We start from the raw sequence: 19,713 nt of genomic DNA on the forward strand, positions 1-19,713 counted from the left end.
ATTTCTTTGTAATTTTGCATGTTACAGTCTGACCTTCCAGTTGGGGATTGTGAACATGCACTTCATGCTCACAATTGCTTTTAGGAGTTAGAGCTTAGGCTTTCAGCTCCCGGAAGCCTTTCCTCCCACGTACTGGGGTACCTCTGGGAGTCCCCCTGTTTTGTTTGCATCCCCAGCAGCTCCAGGGGTGTCTGATTCTCTCTGCTTCCCAGGTCCTCTGAGATGCATTAATGGTTAATTTTGTTTGTCTGTGGCTCTCTGCACCCTGGGAGGGCAGGCCAAACTGTGCGTTTGGGGAGGGTGGAAGGTTGAGGCAGAAGGAAGGGGACTGAGTACCTCCCAGGTACTCAAGAGGCAAAGCGCTTGAGCCCAGGCCGCTGCGTGGTGGTGTTTCGCTCTATGTGGAATGACCTATGGCCAGTAACTGGTTAAACACACCTGTTGCCAGCAGGTAAGGAGGTTTGCTTTTCTCCTCTCTGCATCCCATGCCCACGGATTTTTATGTCTGACTTGTGAGTTCCATGTGGGGTCATTCAGAAAAGAGTGTTGGTATCTGCTGCAACTTTAGGACACAGTTGAGCAATGTCACGGGTTCAGGTCTGCAGCAAGTCGAGCCAGCTATCCACGGGGCCTGCAGATGCCTGCTTTTCCAATAGAGTGTCAGCTAGAAATTTTGGCTGCACAGGCAAGGCGGGTGGGGGGAGCCGCTCAGCTTAGAAGGAAGCCCTGGGGAGAGGAGAGGCGCAGGAGGGGGTGGTGCTGGGCCTACGGGCTGGTGCCTCGGTGCCTCGCTGCCTCTGGGTCATTGCTCTGGTCTCATCGATACTAGTGTGCAGGGAACTACACGGGTTTTTGTGTGATTCTGTTCATAATTGGGGTGAGCTTCAGCGGTTGGCAAATCAGAAGTACTTTTGCCATGTTTTAAAAAGTCATGCTTTTTGTTCTGTCTTCAACAATGTATCATGGTAAATAGACATCCCCCTCCATTAAAATAAACAAGTGACAGAAAACTCAAAGTTTGTTTAAAAATTGTTATACAGTCTTTATCAACTCTTTTTTTTTAAGATTTTATTTATTTATTTGACAGAGAGACACAGCGAGAGAGGGAACACAAGCAGGGGGAGTGGGAGAGGGAGAAGCAGGCTTCCCGCGGAGCAGGGAGCCCGACGTGGGGCTCGATCCCAGGACCCTGGGACCATGACCTGAGCCAAAGGCAGACGTGGCCAGGATGTGATCTCAAGAGCTTTCCTAGGACCCTGTGCTTCACTGTTCCAGGATTACCATTCCCGTTGTGTTAATGTATTACAAATGAATGATCTTATTTCAGACGCTTAACAGCTGAGCCACCCAGGCGCCCCAGACTTTATCAACTCTTGTGAGTGTGTGTTGATGCCTGTGTGCTACCCCGTACTTGGGGGTGTTTGCTGGGACCCGCGTGGGAGCAGTGCTGGGGGGCAGTCAGGTGGCCCCCCCCTCCCCCCGCGCCTGCTTCTCCGGACACACCACAACCTCTCCTCCTCTTTCCTGAGAGATAAGTTATGGGCTCTGTTAGAGCGAGACCGGGAGGGCGTTGGCTGGGTCAGGAGGAGGGCCACGTGATCTTCGTGGTGACCGTTCCCAGAAAGGGCCAAGTAGCCCCACCAAGAAGCAGGTGATGCCCTTAATTAATGAGGGAGAGAACGGTGCATCAGTCCTTCGCGCATGGCTCCTGCTCTTGTTCTTGGAAGGGAGACAGGTTCTTTCTCAACACTCATGAAAGGGTTTTCTGGAACAGAGAAAGCCCCGGCAGTCTCCGCACGTGGCTGCTCACACTGCTTCACGGGAGCCGCCCTTGGCTGTTTTTGTTGGCTGTGGGCATTAGTTCTTGGCAGGCTCCGGCTCTTGCCGAGTGCCACTAACCTTCATTTCTTTAGAGAGACTAATGCCCCAGACAGCAGTGAGCTTTTGAAATATTTTCTGTTTGTGTAGAGTGTTTTCATTTTAGTTCCTAGGAACGGGGGATGAGCTGGGTGTTTGTTCAGCTGCTCCCTCCGAGTGCTGGTCCCGAAACCTGCTGGCCAGGGAGACAGCTTGCTGCAACGTGGACTTGGGCCACTGCAGACGGACAGACTGCAGACCCGCAGGCAGACTCTGCTCCGACAAGCTTCAGGAGAAGGTGGTGCACCTCCTGCCCCTTCCCCGGTGGCAGTGACTTCTGCTCATCCCTCTGCCACGGGCCCCTGCTATTTCCTACCCTCACGCTGGGGCCTGGTGGACGAGAGGGGCCACTATGCCCCAGCTGGCAGGGGCGCACACGCTGACCTGCTCTGGGGAACAGGAGGGCAGGAGGTAGATGGGAGGGGTGTCTGCTCTGGGCTGCATGAGCCCCGGGCAGCCCCCCATCCTGCCCCTGCAGCCCAGATCCCCTGTGCTCCTCCTCCTTCCTGCTGAATCTCTTGCTGATCCGAGGAATGCTTGTCTTCTCTCCCAGTTACAGGGATTTCCTTTCTCAGAGGAGCTGTGAGCCAGGGGAGGGGCGTTGGCCATACAGTCTCCCGTTTTGTCAGCAGAGGAAACTGCGCAGCTTGAATGTGTATGTGTTTAGTGAATCCACATGCTTGATCCCAAATTACTTTTGTGTGCTTCTGCTAGAATCATGGCTATAGAAAAGTTGTGTGTGCATACGGATGGGGACTGGGAACTAGAACGGCAGAAACGGCAGTGCATTCGGCGGAGGGGGGGGGGAGCTGCTGTGTCCTGAACACTGGTGCCCTAAACCCAGAACTTGACAGTATTTTTAAAAAGCATCAAGGAGTGAACTCAGATTAAACTTTCTTCCTAAATACTAGGCATGCTTTATTGGAGACAGATTTAAAAATCAACCACTTAATAAAAGACACCCATTGAGCGTGCACATTCAGTGGGTCTGACAAACGCACACGCCCGCAGAAGGGCCACTTCAGTCCAGGTTAGCGTGTCCTCACACCCTCCTTCCCTTTGTTAGGGTTTTTTCCTGTTCCAGAACTTCATATAAATGGAATCATACAGTATGTGATCTTACCATTGGCCCTTTCTACTCCGCATACTGTTTTTGAGATTTACCCGTGTTGTTGCTGACATCAGTACGTCGGCCTTCGCTGCTGCTGAACCGGCTCTTCAGGGGACGCCTCCTGTAGGTGCCCGGCGGTGGACGCCGCGTGGTCTCCGGTGTTCAGCTGCCGTGAGTACAGACACCGCGGAAGTTTGTGCAGGTCTAACCGTGGATGTGCAGTCATTGCTCCTGGTAAATAAATCTTGGACAGAACTGATGGGTGATCTAAACATGCACGTTTGCCTTTGTAAGAGGCTTCAGAACGATTTTCCAAAAGGGATGAACCCCTTTACATTCCCGGCGATTTACAAGAGCTTGTTGAGTTTCTCCCAACACTTGGAGTTGTCCGTCTTTGAGATTTGAGCCTCAGGGCATGCCTATGGGACTGTCTCCTGTGGTTTTGGATTGCATCTCCCCGGTGACTAAAGATGCCGAGTCTTCTTCATTTGGGTGTTCACTGGTCATGTGTGTATCTTCCTGTGTGAAGAGTACTTCAAGTCTTTCGACTTTTTTACTAAGATACAGGTCCTTTCTCCCAGTCTGTGGCTTGCCATTGTTTTCATTTCTCAGACGTGTCTTAATGAACAGAAGTTATGAATTAGGATTAAGTCTATCTTACCAGTTTTTCCTGTCAAGATTTGTGCTTTTTTTTGTCCTAAGAACCTAAGAAGTCTTTGTCTACCCCAAGACTTTCTCCCTGTTTTTTCCTAGAGGTTTTATGGTTTTGTCTTTTACACGTAGGTGTCTCAGCTGTTCGGGTTCATCGAGTGTGGTGTGCAGGGGGGATTGTGGGTGACAGTCTTCCTCTGTGTACCCGGCTCTAGCATCCGAGCCAGTTGGCACCTCTGTTGAAGGTCGGGGGGCCAGACACAGTGCAGACGCTTCGTCTCTGTCCGTGAGCCACTTCCATGCTGCCTTTGTTCCCATGGCAGCAGCAAGAATGAAGCTACAGGGTAGTTGTATTGAAAAAAATCAGGTATGGTTAAGTCCTCTAGCTGTGTTCTTCCTTTTCAAAATTGCTTTTTTTTTTTTTTAGGTCTTTAGAATTTCTGTAGACATTTAGATTCAGCTGTCAAGTCTGCTTGAGTTTTTATTGGAATTGCATTGAATCTATAGACCCATCTGGAGGTCTTACCAACACTGAGTGTTCTAATCCATAAACATGGTACATCTCTTCATTTATTTAGGCTTCTTGGATTTCTCTCAGAAATGTTTTATAGTTTTCATTATACAGGTATTGCATAAATTTAACAAAATACATCACTAAGTATTTTCTGGGTTTTGGTGCTATCAAAAACTGATATTAAAAGTTAATACCAGTTTTATTGCTGTAAATCTGCTAAATTACCTTATTAGTTATAGTAGGTTAGGTATAGTAGGGCTCTTGTTTGTTTTAACAGTTCACTGTGAAGTGATGAATAGACTTTTACGTGTTTCTGACCGAGAGCTCATATCCCCTGGTCTTGGCTCGCCATGTGGGCCAAGCCTCCAGGGCAGAGTCACATAGAAGTGGTTCTGCCAAACCCTTGTCACGCTCACAGTTGTGTTTGTGTCATCACTTAGACTGTTAAGAAGAACACGCCTAGAGAAGGGCACTGGACGTAAATGTACACCTCAGCGGATCCTCATAAAGCGGATATGTGGATCACCCCAGAAACCCTTTCTTGCTCCTTCTCGATTACGTTTCTTATCCTTCCCAAAGTTAAATATTGTCCTGTTTGTTGATGTGACAGTTCTGCCTGGTTTTGAACTTTTTATAAGAGGCATCATATATAGCCTTTTGTGTCCGCTTCTCTCACTCTGTGGCTTGCTTGCCTTTTCACTATCTGAAAGCTACCAGTTGATAAATAGAATTCTTAATTTTAGGACAGGTCCATTTAGTAATCTTTTCCTTTACAGTCAGTCTCATTGTGCCTTCTTCTTGAGACATTTTTTCCTACTTTTAGGCTCTGAAGTTATTCTCTTAGTTCCAGATCCTTTATTTCTTTTTTACCTTTTATATTTTGATCTAAACTCTACTTGGAATTGTTTTTGCTCATTTTTATTTAAGTTTAACATATACACAGATAAGGGTGCAGGTCATAAGTGTACAGTTCACGGAGTTATGGGAAACTGAGCTGTCCTGTGTAGTCGTCCATAGGTGCAGGACCAGAGCACTGCCAGCTCCTCACGGGCCCTCCTCTACCTCCTCAGAAACTCCATTCTCTTGTCTACAGCATGACTGGAATGCAAACACCCAAAGTTAGTTTTATCTTATTTTGACCTCTATGTAAATCCTCACATATTCTTTTGTGTCTGGCTTATCTTGCCCAATGTTACGTTTTGGAGATTAGTGCTGATTTTTGCATAGCAGCATTTCACAACTTTTATTGCTGTGTGATAGTCCAGAATACGGAGGTGCCCAGCTCCACCCTTCTGCTGGTTCAACATTTGGGTCTTTGAGCAATGCTGCCAGGAAGTGCTTGTACATTTCTTTCAGCACACATGCGACTGTGGGTCTGCTTGTCACGTACGGGAGGAGGGACTGGAGCGCCCGCGGTGCTGTGCTCACCTGCAGCAGGCGCCTGTCCAGCAGTGTGAAGGCGTGCTAGCTGGCCTGTCTCCTGGCCCTTCCTGTGTCTGGTCTTCTTCACTTGAGTCATCTGGTGGGATGACATGGTGGTGACTGTGTGTGGTTTCAAATTCATTTCCCTGATGTCTGATGAGGTTGCAGGTGGATATTTCTTCGTGTACTGCCTGCTCACGTCTCTTACCCATTTTTTTATGATGTTGCCTCTTTTTCTTCAATAAGTTAATAAGATGTGTTGTATATAAGTCCTTCGTTGCATGTATGAATCACAAAGAGCTCCTCCTGCCGTGTGGCTTTCATTTTTATTCCTTTTTTTTTTTAAGTTTGTTTGTTTGTTTATTATTTCTTATTTATCTAGTAATCTCTACATCCAATGTGGGGCTCAAACTCACGACCCCGAGATCAAGTGTCACATGTTCTTTTTTTATTCTTTAATAGTTTTGAGTGAGTAGAAGTTTCTAATTGACTGTCGTCCAGTTTATCAATCTTTTCCTTATTGTTAGTGCTTTTTTCCCCAGTTGTGAAATTTTTGTTTAGCTCACTCTCATGATGATGTTTTTCTACATCATTCTCTGGAAGCTTTATTGTTACTTTTCACGTTCAGATCTATAGTCAATCTAGAAATTACTTCTATCTGCATGTGACGTAGAGGTCCCAAATGACCCCTTCTCATGGGGATTTCCAGGGGGTGTAGCATTGTTGATGAAAGAAAGGCCCTTGCTCATAGCTTTCTGAGCTGTCTTTAAGCCGGTGTTGATGTGTGTAGGACCTGTTTCTGGCCTCTGTGTCCTGTCCATTTGGGCTGTTGGTCTGTCCTTCGTTTGCCACACTGCAGCTTTACAGAACACAGTGTAGTTTGATTCTGTAAGTCCTCTTGTTCATCTACTTCAATATTTCTGGCTATTTTTTAAAAAATCTTTTTGCGTTGGGGCACCTGGGTGGCTCATTCAGCTAAGTGTCCAACTCTTGATCTCAGCTCAGGTCTTTTTAATTTATTTTTATTTTTATATTTTAAAGATTTTTATTTGAGAGAGAGAGAATGAGAGATAGAGAGCACGAGAGGGAAGAGGGTCAGAGGGAGAAGCGATGCGGGTCTCGATCCCCGGACTCCAGGATCGTGACCTGAGCCGAAGGCGGTCGCCCAACCGACTGAGCCACCCAGGCGCCCTCAGGTCTTTTTTATTCAAATTCTAGTTAGTTGACCTACAGTTCAGTAGTGGTTTCAGGAGTAGAATTCAGTGGTTTATCACTTACATACAACACCCAGTGCTCATCATAGCATGTGCCCTCCTTAATACCCGTCCCCCATCTCTTCCACTTAATACCCGTCCCCCATCTCTTCCATCCCCCACTCACCTCCTTCCATCGACCCTCAGTTTGTCTTTATAGTTAAGAGTCTCTCATGATTTGTTTCCCTCTTTCTTTTTTCCCTCCTGTATGTTCATTCATCTGTTTTGTTTCTTAAATTCCACATACGAGTGAAATCATATGGTATTTGTCTTTCTCTGACTCATTTCGCTTTAGCATAATACACTCTAGCTCCATGCACGTTTTTGGAAATGCATCCATTTCTTCCAGATTGCCCAGTTTGTTGGCATATAGTTGCTCATAATAATCTCTTATAATTGTATTTCTGCAGTGTTGTTTGTGATCGCTCCTTTTTCATTCATGATTTTATTTATTTGGGTCTTTTTTCTTTTTGATGAGTCTGGCCAGGGGTTTATCAGTTTTATTAATTCCTCTGCACCCATTTTCTCCCAGTCTGGGGTGCTCCGTTTACTTTCTTGTTAAATCTGCACAAAAAATTTAAATTTTGATGAAGCCCCATTTGTCAAAGTTTTCTCTGAGGATTCTTTGCTTCACTCAGGGTCACCAAGATTCTTCTAAGAGTTTACGGTTTTAGCTCTCACATTTAGGTCCATGATCTACTTTGGATTCATTTTGTATGTGGTGGGGGTCTGTGTTCATTTTTCCCTTCCAGTCCCCAGGTCCCAGCCCCTTCTTTGCAGGTTCTCGGCTTGCAGTCTGCCTGTGGGTCTGCGCACGCATCTCCTGCCCAGGCCGTAGCTCTGTGGCCGTGAACTTTGAATCAGAAAGTGTAAGCTCTCCACCGTGTTTCTTCTTTTGTCAACACTGCCGTTCTGGTTCTTTATATCTCCGTGGGAATTTCAGGGGCAGCTTGCCAGTTTCTGTAAAAACACAAGTTTGAGATTTGGATTTGGATTGTAGTGAATCCATAGGTCAATTTGGGGAGAATTGTTTTGTAATATCTAGTCTTCTGATCCATGAATGTGGGATGTCTCTCTGTTCATTTAGATCTTTCACTTCTTTCAACGATGTTTCCTAATTTCCACTGTACAAGTCTAGCACTTCTTTTGTTAAATGTATATGCGTTTTATTCTTTGACGTGACTGTGAATGTGTTATTTTCTTAACTTTATTTTCAGATTCTTTGATGCTAGTATATAGAAATACAACTGAACTTTTTAACTGTAATTTGTATTTATTTTTTTATCATTGTATTTTATTTCATCACAAGTGCACTCCTTAATCCCTATCGCCTGTTTCACCCACCCCCCCACCTGTCCTCTAGTGACCCTCAGTGTGTTCTGTGGTTCAGAGTGTGTTTCTGTTTGTTTCTCTCTTTTTCCCTTTGTTCGTTTGTTTTGTTTCTTAAATTCCTCATATCAGTGAGATCATATGATAATTGTCTTTCTCTGATTGACTTATTTCACTTAGCATAATACTCTCTAGTTCTAGCCACATCATTGCAAATGGCAAGACCTCATTCCTTTTGATGGCTGCATAATATTCCATTGTATATAAACCACCTCTTCTTTATCCATTCATCTGTCGATGGACATCTTGGCTCTTTCCACAGTTTGGCAATTGTGGACATTGCTGCTATACACATTGGGGTGCATGTACCCCTTCGGATCCCTACATTTGTATCTTTGGGGTAAATACCCAGTAGTGCAATTGCTGGGTCATGGGTAGCTCTGTTTTCAACTGTTTGAGGAACCTCCATACTGTTTTCCAGAGGGGTTGCACCAGCTTGCATTCCCACCAACAGTGTAGGAGGGTTCCCCTTTCTCCGCATCCCCGCCAGCATCTGTCGTTTCCTGACTTGTTAATTTTAGCCATTCTGACTGGTGTGAGGTGATATCCCATGGAGGTTTTGATTTGGATTTCCCTGATGCCAAGTGTTGTTGAGCACTTTTTCATGTGTCTGTTGTGCATCTGTATTTTTCTTTAGAAGAATTTCTATGCGTGTCTTTTGCCCATTTTTTTTAAACTTTTTATTTATTTATTCATGAGAGACAGAGAGAGGCAGAGGGAGAAGCAGGCTCCCCGCTGAGCAGGGAGCCCGATGCAGGACTCGATCCCAGGACCCTGGGATCATGACCTGAGCCAAAGGCAGACGCTTAACCATCTGAGCCACCCAGGCGCCCATTTTTAATTGGATTATTCATTTTGGGAGTGTTGAGTTTTATAAGTTCTTTATATATTTTACATTCTAGCCCTTTATGGAATATGTTGTTTGCAAGTATCTTCTCCCATTCCATAGGTTGCCTTTTTTTTTTTCATAGTGAAGCTTCTTCCATGTGGCCTCTTCTCTCTTTTTAGTTGTGTCAGTCTTCAGATCCATTTCTGGGGTATTTGGGACAATTTGATAGTTGTCTAATTGTGTTCATGGTGTGAGGCATGCCTAGGGTCCTCTACCCTCCCGCCATCTTCCTGCTCCTAGTAGGTTGGCTTTTAGTTTTGTGGATGAAAGACCTAAATGTGAGACTATAAAAATCCTGGAGGAGAACACAGGGATATCTTTGATGTCAGCCGTAGCAATATTTTTCTAGATGTGTTCCTGAGACACAGGAAACAAAAACAAAAATAAACTATTGGGACTTCATCAAAATAAAAAGTTTCTGCACAGTGAAGGAAACTATCAACAGAAATACAATTTATTTTTGTGTTTTGATCTTGTATTCTGTGACCTTGCTGAACTTGTTTATTAAATAGCTTAGTATTTTTTTGTAGATCCTTTAGGATTTTCTAAATACAAAATCATGCCGTCTGCAAATCAAGGCAGTGTCATGTCTTCCTTTCCAATCTGGATGCCTTTTGTCCCCCTTTCTTGTCTGGTTCCACTGACCTGAGGCTCCGTACAGTGCTGTGAGTACGAGGGCACCTTTGAGATGTTAACTGCTGGAGGGTTTCGTAGGTGCCTTTATCAAGATGGGGAAGTTCCTTTCTATTCCTATTGAGAATTTTTATCCTAAATGACCATTAGATTTTGTGAAATCCTTTTTCTGCATTTATTGAGATTGTCATATAGCAATTTTCTTTTTTCTCTCCTTTTCACGTATGACATTAATTGGCTTTCAGATGGTGAAGCACCCTTCACTCCTGGGGAAATCCCACTAGACCATGGAACAGTCCTTTGTGTATGTTGCTGGTTGGCTTGCCAGTATTTGGTCAAACAGCCCTTTTGTCTATGTTCATGCCCAGTATTGCTCTGTAGCTTTCTGATGGCCTCCTTATCTAGCGTTGGTACCGGTTAATGTCAGCCACTTAGAGGGAAGTGGGATGTATCCCTACTGCCGCTATTTCTGGAGACTTTGTGAAGGCAACGTACCATTTCTTCTTCTTTTCTTTTTTAAGATTTTATTTCTAAATAATCTCTACACCCAACGTGGGTCTCAGACTCACAACCCTGAGATCAAGAGTCACATGTGCCACTGACTAAGCCAGACAGGCGCCCCCTTTTCTTCTTTAAATGTCTGGTAGAATTCACTCTTCATGCTGTCTGAACTTGGACTTCCTTGTGGGGAGAGATTTTTAATTCCTAATTCAGTGTGTGTGTGTGTGTGTGTATTTTTATAGATCTATTTGGATTTTGTATTTCTTCTTTAGTGAATTTCAGACACCCACATCTTTCTCGGAGTCGTGCGTTTCATCTGAAGCGTCTTCCTGGCCTGTGGTTGGTCCGAGCTCTCCCGCGGTTCTCTTCTCTTCTGTGAGGCCGGCCCTGCTGTCTTCCTGTTCGTCCTGGAATCTACTTCCTTGTGTCTTTTCTCTTTCTCTGTCCAGCTCAGGAGTCAACAGAGGACAGCTCACGGGCCAAAACCGCTGGCAGCCTGTTTTTTATGGTCTCTAAGCTAAAAATGGTCTTTTTTTTTTTTAAGTGTTGTAAAAACAAAACAAACAAACAAACAAAAGAAGAATATTGGCAGGAACCACATATGGCTGCAAAGACTAAAATATCTAGTATCTGGGCCTTTATAGAAAAAGTTTGCTGGTCTCTAGCATAGCTAAAGGGTTGTTAAATTTCTTGTTGTTTTCAAAGAACCAACCATTGTCTCAGCTGATTTTCTCTAGTGTTTTCCTTTTCTCTATTTCTATATCTGCTCAAATCTTTACTATTTTCTTCTGTTTACTTTTCGTTTAGTTTGCTCTTTTTCGTTGCTGTTTCCTAAAAAACCTGTCTTTGTTGGCACAGGCATGGCCTTAGCTGTGTCGCTGTGTCACGCTTTCCCCTCCATTCAGCTCAGAAAACATCATGGTTTCTTCTTCTGCTCGCTGTCTGTCTGGAAGTGCCTTGTTCACCTCCACGTGTTGGGGGTAGATTTCCACAGTGTCCTCCTGTTTTTGATTTCTGACTTAATTTTGTTGTGGTCAGAGAACATACATTCTGTGATCTCAGTACTTTGAACACTGTGGCCCCTGCCATGGGCTGAACGCTGGTCGATGGCGTGGCCCCCCTTCTCTGCGGGCGCCCGTGCCGCGGTCCTGTCCGGTGTGCATGGTAAGCGTCGAGTCCCAGCTCTTACCCATTTCTCCCTTCGGGTCTGTGCATTTCTGCTTCTTCCTCCGGTGCTGTGGTGTGCAGCTGTGCTCACAGCTGTCCCCTTTCTGATGGGTTGGACTTCCGTCCACATGCTGCCGCCCTCTCTGTCTCCCGTGAGGGTCTCCCATCCTCCCATGTTCCCTCGTTCTGTCTTTGAGCCTGAAGTCTGTCTCTTGCAAATGGCATATGGGTGGATCTTGTTTTGTTTCTGTGTTTGTTTTTTAAAATGCAGTCTGACAGTCTTTACTTCTGGTTAAAGAATGAGTTTAATCACATTTGTTGTTCTTTACTTGACAGTGTGCATGCCTGCCATTCCCTGTTTATTTTCCATCTCACGCATTCATTCATTCATTCATTCATTCCTCCATTCTTCCCCTGCTGCCTCAGCCTTTTTTACTGAATAGATATTTTCTGTGGTCTTACTTATGATTATTCATTTTTAACTCTTTTGAATTATTTTCTTAATGGTTGCTTTCTGGGAGTCTTACTAGTGTGTTGTTTCGTATGTTTTACTCACGTGCCTAGTTACCCTTGTGCACCGGCTCCTGTGTCCGAACACTCCCTGTGCAGTTTGAGGCCTCAGACAAGAGTCCACTTCCTCCGAGGTTCTCCCTGCTTTTTCCGGGTGCCTGGGAGAGCCGCCATCCTGGGACCACCAGGGCAGTGCACCTCAGACCCCTCTCACCCTGGGAAGGTCAGGGCTTCGGCCTGAGCAGCACCCGCCCCCCTCCCCAGTTGTGAGCAGCCTGGTCTCTGACTTCCCTCCTCTCAGAACCAGGATCAGCGAGGCCTTCAGGGCAAAAGTGGCTTGTGTTTTCTGGGTTCATACCTTCACGTGGATCTGAGCCCAGTGCCTGCCAGTGCTTCTCCTAACTCTCCGTTACTGTTGCAGACTTTTAAAATATTTGATACATCTCTTAGCTGAACAGAGCAGGAGTTTAGTGTGTCACTTCTGCCAGGTGGAATTTGGAGGCACCTGAACTCGGGTCACGACCTGGCATGCTGAAGCTATGTAGCAAACCGTGAGCAGGAAACTTTTCCGTAACTCGGAGTTTGAGCAGAGACACACAGGAAGCTACCATATGTAAGTCCCTTGACCCTGTGCTTTGGAAGCAGGCTTTCAACCTGGAATGTGGGTCCTGAGTGTGGAGACCTGACCACGTAACTTTTGCCTGTCTTCCAGTCTACGTGTCTGAAAGCCAAGCATAAGGACACTTGACAAAAAAAGAAACAAAATCGACTTTTCATTCTGCCATAGAGGGAGATCTTCTTGTGGCTGAGGGTAACTTTCATCTGCAGGCAGCCCATCCCATACTCTGCATGTCCCAGGCTTCTGTCCGCCTCTAGCTTTTGCCTGATGGTGGTGGTCCCCAGGAGCCCACAGCCATGCTCTTCCCAGACCATTCTCATTCAGAATTCTCACTCAGAAATAGAAATAGAGAAAAGGGAAACACTAGAGAAACTCAGAAGCTACTTAACTTGAAGCTCCAGGTTTCTTTTAACTACAAAATTCTTTGACTAGATGAGTTTTTTCCTACCCATTATTTTTGTGGTCAGAAAGGAAACAGCATTTCATTCCGAATTAATGTAATCTTTATAAAACGTCAAAATCCTTTGCTCTAGGCTCCCAAGATCATTGTTTCTGAACTGGGTATCACTGTGGAATTCCAGCCGGTCTGGGGCTCTTGCATGCTCTCAGGCAAACAAGTATGGAGGCTTCTGAGCCCTCCCTCCTGGGCTCCGTGGGGTCAGGACTATATGTCCAGCCCTTGGGCTCCTCTCCTTTGCATTTCAAATACCAGCTGACTTTTGTTAAAACCAGCTCCTGATGTTTGGCACCAGCTGTGAGCCCTGTGGACCTGGACCAAAGCTGCCCCCTTTCCAGGACGAGCGCCAGCATGAAAGTTGGTGCGGACCACGACCCCCGACAGACACACATTTGGGCTTCTTATTAAAATACCGTGTGGTTTTCATGTGTAATAAAGACCTTTTCATCTTCCCATCTTTTTGGCCAGTTTTTCTTCTCTCATGATGGTCTCGGAGAACAAGGGGCTTCTCTGTGACCCATGGGCCACTGTGCACTCAGATAGTGTGTACCTGTCGTGCTGTTTGGGTTTTGGCTTCAGTGTTTGCTCGTTGCGTTCCTCCTTGAATTTCTCAGCTACTGTCAGTGAGCGTGTCAGCTGCCTCCAGGACACTCTGTGGACCCCAGGGGTTGACATTAGACGCCCGGGAGTGATTCTACTTCAGGAGGTGGTGGAAACTTACACTGGAATGTTCTTGAGAGCTGGGAATTTCTGGGCAGCTTTGCTGTTAGCATAGGTTGGTTTCTCAATTAGTCCCATATTCAAATTTTAACGCTGGTATGTAATTGCTGTGAGATCTTGGGGGTAAGACGTAGCCTTTTCAAGCCTTGTTTCCTTTGGCTACAAAACAGGGATAATTTTAGCTCCTCATGATAAATATCCAAAAAAAGAGTATATGCGAGTGTTTTGTAAATGGTGGAGTAATTGAAAACCCTGTTCAGTCTGAAGTGGACATTTCATTTGCCCTGCAAGTATTTCTGAGGGCCAACCAAATACAGGACTGGGCTGGCCCACGTTCTAGAAAGGCACACAAGGTGCCCCTTCCCCATGCTGTGGGGCCCGTGCGCCGCTGGTGAGTTGTGGGGATGGGAGGTCAGAAGACGGGTGTAGATCTCTGGGTGCTCACCAGGGTTCACAGGTAACCGTGCTTCCCTCTGTGGTGGTGCGCTGTGCCTTGAACCCCAGGCCACATTCTGCAGCCCTGCATAGGGTCCAGGGGCGGTCATGCCATGGGGCAGAGACCAGCTCTAACCCTAACCTGTGACCTTTTTGAAATACCCGTATGATTGTGTGCTGGCTTTTACCCGTTCCCACATGGAACCCGATAACAGGCGTCAAAGACTGGTTTAGGAGATTGTCAGAAATTTGTAAAATTCTCCCACCAGACACGGGAGCCATTTTTCAGGACTTTGATCAGCAGACCTTCCCTTTAAGGGAGATTGCCACTTTGTCCCCTGCCCTGCTGTCTTGCTGACCTGGGGTGTGACCTCTTGTGCCCCCTCAACTTCGCCTGCCCCTCTGTTCTGCTGCAGCTCCCCAGTTCTCCTGTGTCCCTTTCAAGGTTCCCAGCCTGGTCGACCCCGCACGCTGCCGTAAGTGTGCCCCTGGCTGCAGCCAGGGAGGGATTCAGGGATTGGAAAAGCCTCGAGTTTGCTCAGGGTTTCCTTTCCGCTCCTGTTCTGACAAGTCTTTCACCCCAGGTTCCTCCTACTCCATCCTCCTGCCTGCTCAGCTCGGGGCTCTGCTGCGTCTGGTGCAGGACCTGCCCTCCACCCCTGCCCTTCGGCACCTCCTGTGTCCTTCCTCCTCCTCCTGCCCCCCCACACCTTCTTCCTCCCCCCCTCCCTCCCCCATTTTCCTTCCCCTCATCTTCCTCCCCCTTCCTCCTCCCCCTTCCCTGCCTCAGCCACAGGCCCCCCAACTCCATTGGTCACAGATGATTTGATAAGCACAATGCTCATGAGGCCATTTTGCAGGAATATGAGTAGAAGTACAGGCCTTTTAGTTTATTGCTCAGTTTAAAGATAGTATCTTCCCAGTGACAGTACTTTTAGTTCTTACGTTGGGTACATTTGCACCCTGAAACAAAACACTGAAATGCTTTTTTATTGTAAAATAGAATATACCTATAGAAAAATGCACAAAACATTCATGTGCTTTGAGGATTGATTAGGAAGCAAATATATACGTGAGCAGCTCCTGGTCAGGAAGTTGCCACGTGGCCAGGACCCCAGAGGGACGCTTGCTCCTCCATCCCCTTGCAGAGTGACCATTATTCCAACTTCAGAAATATAATTTTCTTGCTTTTCTCTAGAATTTGCATTATGTCTACATTTCTTAAATAATATGGTTAATTTTGCTTGATTTTGAGTTTTAAGTAAATGGTACAGTATTATGTATCTTCTCTTGTCTTGCATCTTTCACCCAGCACGTGTCTGTGAGTTATTTGTGTTGGTGTAGCTGTGCCTTAGTTTCACTGGTGACTGGCACTGACTGTAGTGACTTAGACGATTTATCCATTCTGGCATCCCAGACATCGGCTGGTTCTGTTTGAATGCTGCTGCCATGAGCATTTCTGTATGTCTTCTGATGCACACGTGCAGGACTCTTTTCCCCAGTGGGTAAAATTGCTGCGTCTTAGGGGTGTGTATCCTCAGACTGCTGGATAACGCCCAGAGTGTGTGCCCTTGTGGAGGTTGCCAGTATCTCCCCACTGACTCATGGGGTTCCTGGGCCTGTATGTAGCATCTCTGTTGCCTGTTCCCATCTCTTGCCCATTTCACTGTTAGGTGTTGTGTCTTTTTCTTTTCTTTTCTTTTTTTAAAGATTTTATTTATTTGACAGAGAGAGACACAGCGAGAGAGGGAACACAAGCAGGGGGAGTGGGAGAGGAAGAAGCAGGCTTCCCGTGGGACAGGGAGCCCGATGTGGGACTCGATCCCAGGACCCCGGGGTCATGATCTGAGCCAAAGGCAGACGTTTAATGACTGAGCCACCCAGGTGCCCATGTCTTTTTCTTTCTTGTTTGTGGGAGTTACTTTATGTGAATTTAAACTGTGTTCTTTGCTTCAGGATGACGTGATGATGCCTCAGAGGGTGAGGCTACAACTGGAAGCTGCTGCCCAGCACCCAACAAGTGTGAGTCCTACGTCTGTCCCCAGCATGTGTGTGTCCTGCATCTGTCCCCAGCGCATGAGTCCTGTGTCTGTCCCTGGCACACACAAGTCCTGCATCTGTCCCCACCATGTGTGTGTCCTGCATCTGTCCTCAGCATGTGTGTGTCCTGCGTCTGTCCTGACATGCGTGAGTCCTGCGTCTGTCCCCGGCGTGCACGAGTCCTGCGTCTGTCCCCGGTGTATCCTGCGTCTGTCCCTGGCGTGCGCGAGTCCTGCGTCTGTCCCTGGCGTGCGCGAGTCCTGCGTCTGTCCCTGGCGTGCGCGAGTCCTGCGTCTCCCTGAGTTGTCATCCCCTTCGAGGAAGCACCATTGCTGCTGTTTGTGTTAAGGCTCTTCCGTAGGGTAAGACTGCCCCATCAGAGCGTGATCAGTGACTGCTGTGTCTCTGGACACTCCCACTGCTCCTGAGAAGGAAAACGTGCCTCTTATTTGGGGCAGCATGCTTTGCTTCCAATGGGCACAGAGGTCTTCTTGGTTTAGTTTTATTTTCATCAGCATTTCAGAGGCTATGTGCCCGGGACATGGAAACCAGGCTGAGCACTCTCATGTGTCAGCAGATTAAAGGGTTATCTTATTACCTGGAAAACCTCAGACTGCAGCTCTCAACTTCGGAAGGGCTCCCCGGTCGGTCCATCTCCCTGGGCACTCATCTCCCAACAAGGAGGCCCACATGGACCCAGAGGGCGTTGTGGGCCCAGGGTCACTCACCCCTGGTGGCTGACCCCCAGAGCCCGGGTCTGACCCCAGCTCCCACTGCTCAGACGTCTGCCTGAAGTTTTAGTGAAAATGTCTGAATTACTGTGATGATCGGTGATTTTAGAAAGTGTGAAACAGAAAGGTCTGCAGGACTACATTCAAACCATAGTGCCAGCTATCCCAGTGGACGGCCCCCCTCTCCCCTGGCTCCAGGCTCTGCTTGCTCCTGCCGTGTGCCCTGTCCACACCCGCATGAAGCTTCTCCAGTGTCTCGTGCACACCAGCTCCCGGGGATCTGAATCTGGGCATCAGGTGGGGCCTGAGCTCAGCATTTCTCACACGCTCTGGGTGCTGGAGGGCTCGGGCCATCCCCAGGCCATTCCCAGCCCGTCCCCGGGCCGTCCCCCAGGCCATCACCAGACCGTCCCCAGACTGCCCTGAGGCCATCCCCAGACCATCCCCAGACCGTCCCCAAGGCTGTCCCCCAGACCATCCCCAGGTCATCCCCCAGGCCGTCCCCAGGCCATCCCCAGACCGTCCCCCAGGCCATCACCAGACCATCCCCCGGGCCATCCCCAGAGCCATCCTCAGCCCGTCCCCAGGCCATCCCCAGATTGTCCCCAGACCGTCCCAGGCCATCCCCAGACCATCCCCGGTCTGTCCCCCAGACCATCCCCAAACTGTCCCCAGACCTTCCCCCAGGCCATCCCCAGGCTGTCCCCGGGCTGTCGCCCATGCCATCCCCATACCGTCCCCAGACCATCCCCCGGGCCATCCCCCCAGGCTGTCCCCAGCCTGTCCCTAGACCATCCCCGGGCTGTCCCCCAGGCCATCCTCAGGCCGTCCCCAGACCATCCCTGGACCATCCCCCGGGCTGTCCCCAGACTGTTTCCAGACCATCCCCAAACTGTCCCCAGACCTTCCCCCAGGCCATCCCCGGACCGTCCCTGTACCATTCCTGGGACAGGCGGCACTCAGCAGGCCATCCTCGGGAAACCTCCATGGTGTGAGCTGCTCAAGGAGGGGAGGCTCAGAAGTGTACAACACGACAGAATTTCCAAGGATCTTGAATGACTTGTTCACACAGATGAATTCATTCTCTTCCAATGGCCCTTTGTTTTGGAGCTTTGGATTTAGTGCACTGACTTTCTGCTTCTTTCTTCAGCTGCCCAGCCCCACACACAACGCTGTGACTCGGGGTCTTCGGCTGCTGGTCAGCCCTGTAAATGTGTGCTCATGCTCCCCCACAAGGGCTCTTGTCCTCAGGGATGGGAGGCGTGTTAGTGTTAAGTTAGATGCTGAAGGTTCTGAGTCCCTGAATTGCAACTACACTCATGTTGCTTAAAGTTACACGTTTTTAATGTAAGCATGCCCTTGAAATATGCCTGTAAGAAGATAAAAAACGGTCCCTCAGCTGCATCTTGAGAAGCTACTACACTGCTCTTTGGGCTGGAAGCTTCCAGAAGGCAGGACGTGTGGGAGGTTCAGAAGTGCCCAGTTGCACTCCGTTGAGAAGTGGCCTCTCGGCTGAGGTGGTGTCATAAGGGCCAGTGTGTGTCCTGGGTTCCTGACGGCAGGGGTCTGATGTCACCAGCTGCTATAACCCTCAGGCGAGTGGGAAGCCAGCACCCACAGCTTCATCGTGAGCACTCTCCGCTAGAATGGGACCGGCCGCATCGTCCAGAAGTCAGCTGGTCATGGGCCTGAGTCAAGGCTGCAAAACCTTTCCCGGCAGCACACAGCTGAGTGTTTGAGGAACTGCAGACACAGACTCCCAAGTGGGCACAAAACTGACCGTGACAGACAAAAGGCAGCATGTGGCCAGTGCTGCCAAGGTCTGAGCCGGAGCCCAGAGCATGAAGGAGGTGGGAGACAGCGCGGCGTCTGAGGGTGTGAATCCTGGGGGACGCGAGGGGCGCCTTCATAAGAGCTATGGGGCCTGCACGCAGCTCTGTGTCGTTCACCAGATCCTGACAGGAGATGGGAGCGGCAAAGTTTAAGAACCACAGATATGTGCAAATATGTGTATCCCTAGCCCTCGGCCCCCGCAGAGTCTAGGAGATGCCTGTTAGATGTCCACAGTCAGACTCTGGAATCTCTGGCACTTTCTGGTTGGAAATGAAAAGATATCAGAAGATGCTGTGACACCCAGTGCTGGCAGGTCAGCAGCGGGGAGGTCATCCAGCCCTGGGCCCTGGCCCCTCAGCAGGCCCCCCGGTGCCCTGCAGGGATCCCCACCCTGCCTCCAGGGGGCTGACGGGAGCTCTCAGCCACATGGCAGGAGAGATCAGATGCACAAACAGTGTCGTTGGTCCCGTTTCCCTGTTGGGAAAAAGAATGGAAAGAAGTGTGTCTGGGTGGGCTTCTGTTCCCAGTTTCTGTCTGTAAGGAGGATGGAGAGACTGGGGTTTCCAGAGGCTTCCTTCACTGGCTCTGGCAGCTGTGATGGCAAGATCTCGGACAAGCACCCCGGTTTTTCCCAAGATGAGACCGCACTCCCCACAAGGACTGCCTGTACCAGCTTTCCTTGTGTGGCCCCCGTGGCATGGAGCACGTGACCCTGTGAAGCTACAGCCAGTGCTCGTACCCTGTGAGCGGACAGCGCAGCCTCAGACGCTGCACCTTTCAGGCAGAGTGATGCTCATACAGCGGGCATTTAAAATAGGCTCTGCATTGAAACTTCTGAAGAGTTTGTCACCAATGCTGACAGTTTATAGAGAGTGAGAGATGTTCAGATATGTTGTTTTCCATACTGAAAAAAACCCCCAC

The 19,713-nt window shown here is 48.3% G+C and overlaps 1 protein-coding gene across 9 annotated transcripts in view; it reads left to right on the forward strand.

Annotated features, from left to right (window-relative positions):
- The window catches only part of B3GNTL1 (UDP-GlcNAc:betaGal beta-1,3-N-acetylglucosaminyltransferase like 1), a 117,951-nt gene that overhangs the window by 22,384 nt on the left and 75,854 nt on the right, over window positions 1-19,713 (forward strand). For 8 of the 9 annotated variants that reach the window (XM_073886126.1, XM_073886124.1, XM_073886122.1 and 5 more), the window contains exon 5: window positions 16,145-16,210. In XM_073886126.1, coding sequence (XP_073742227.1) covers window positions 16,145-16,210 — 66 coding nt within the window. Of the gene's footprint in view, window positions 1-2,996; window positions 3,200-16,144; window positions 16,211-19,713 lie in introns of those variants that run through there. The other variant, XM_025859693.2, reaches the window with a different exon arrangement.

Source organism: Callorhinus ursinus, unplaced genomic scaffold (genome assembly GCF_003265705.2).
Source record: "Callorhinus ursinus isolate GAN/ISIS: 27379988/994484 unplaced genomic scaffold, GSC_fseal_2.0 scaffold68, whole genome shotgun sequence".
Classification (NCBI taxonomy): Eukaryota; Metazoa; Chordata; class Mammalia; order Carnivora; family Otariidae; genus Callorhinus; species Callorhinus ursinus.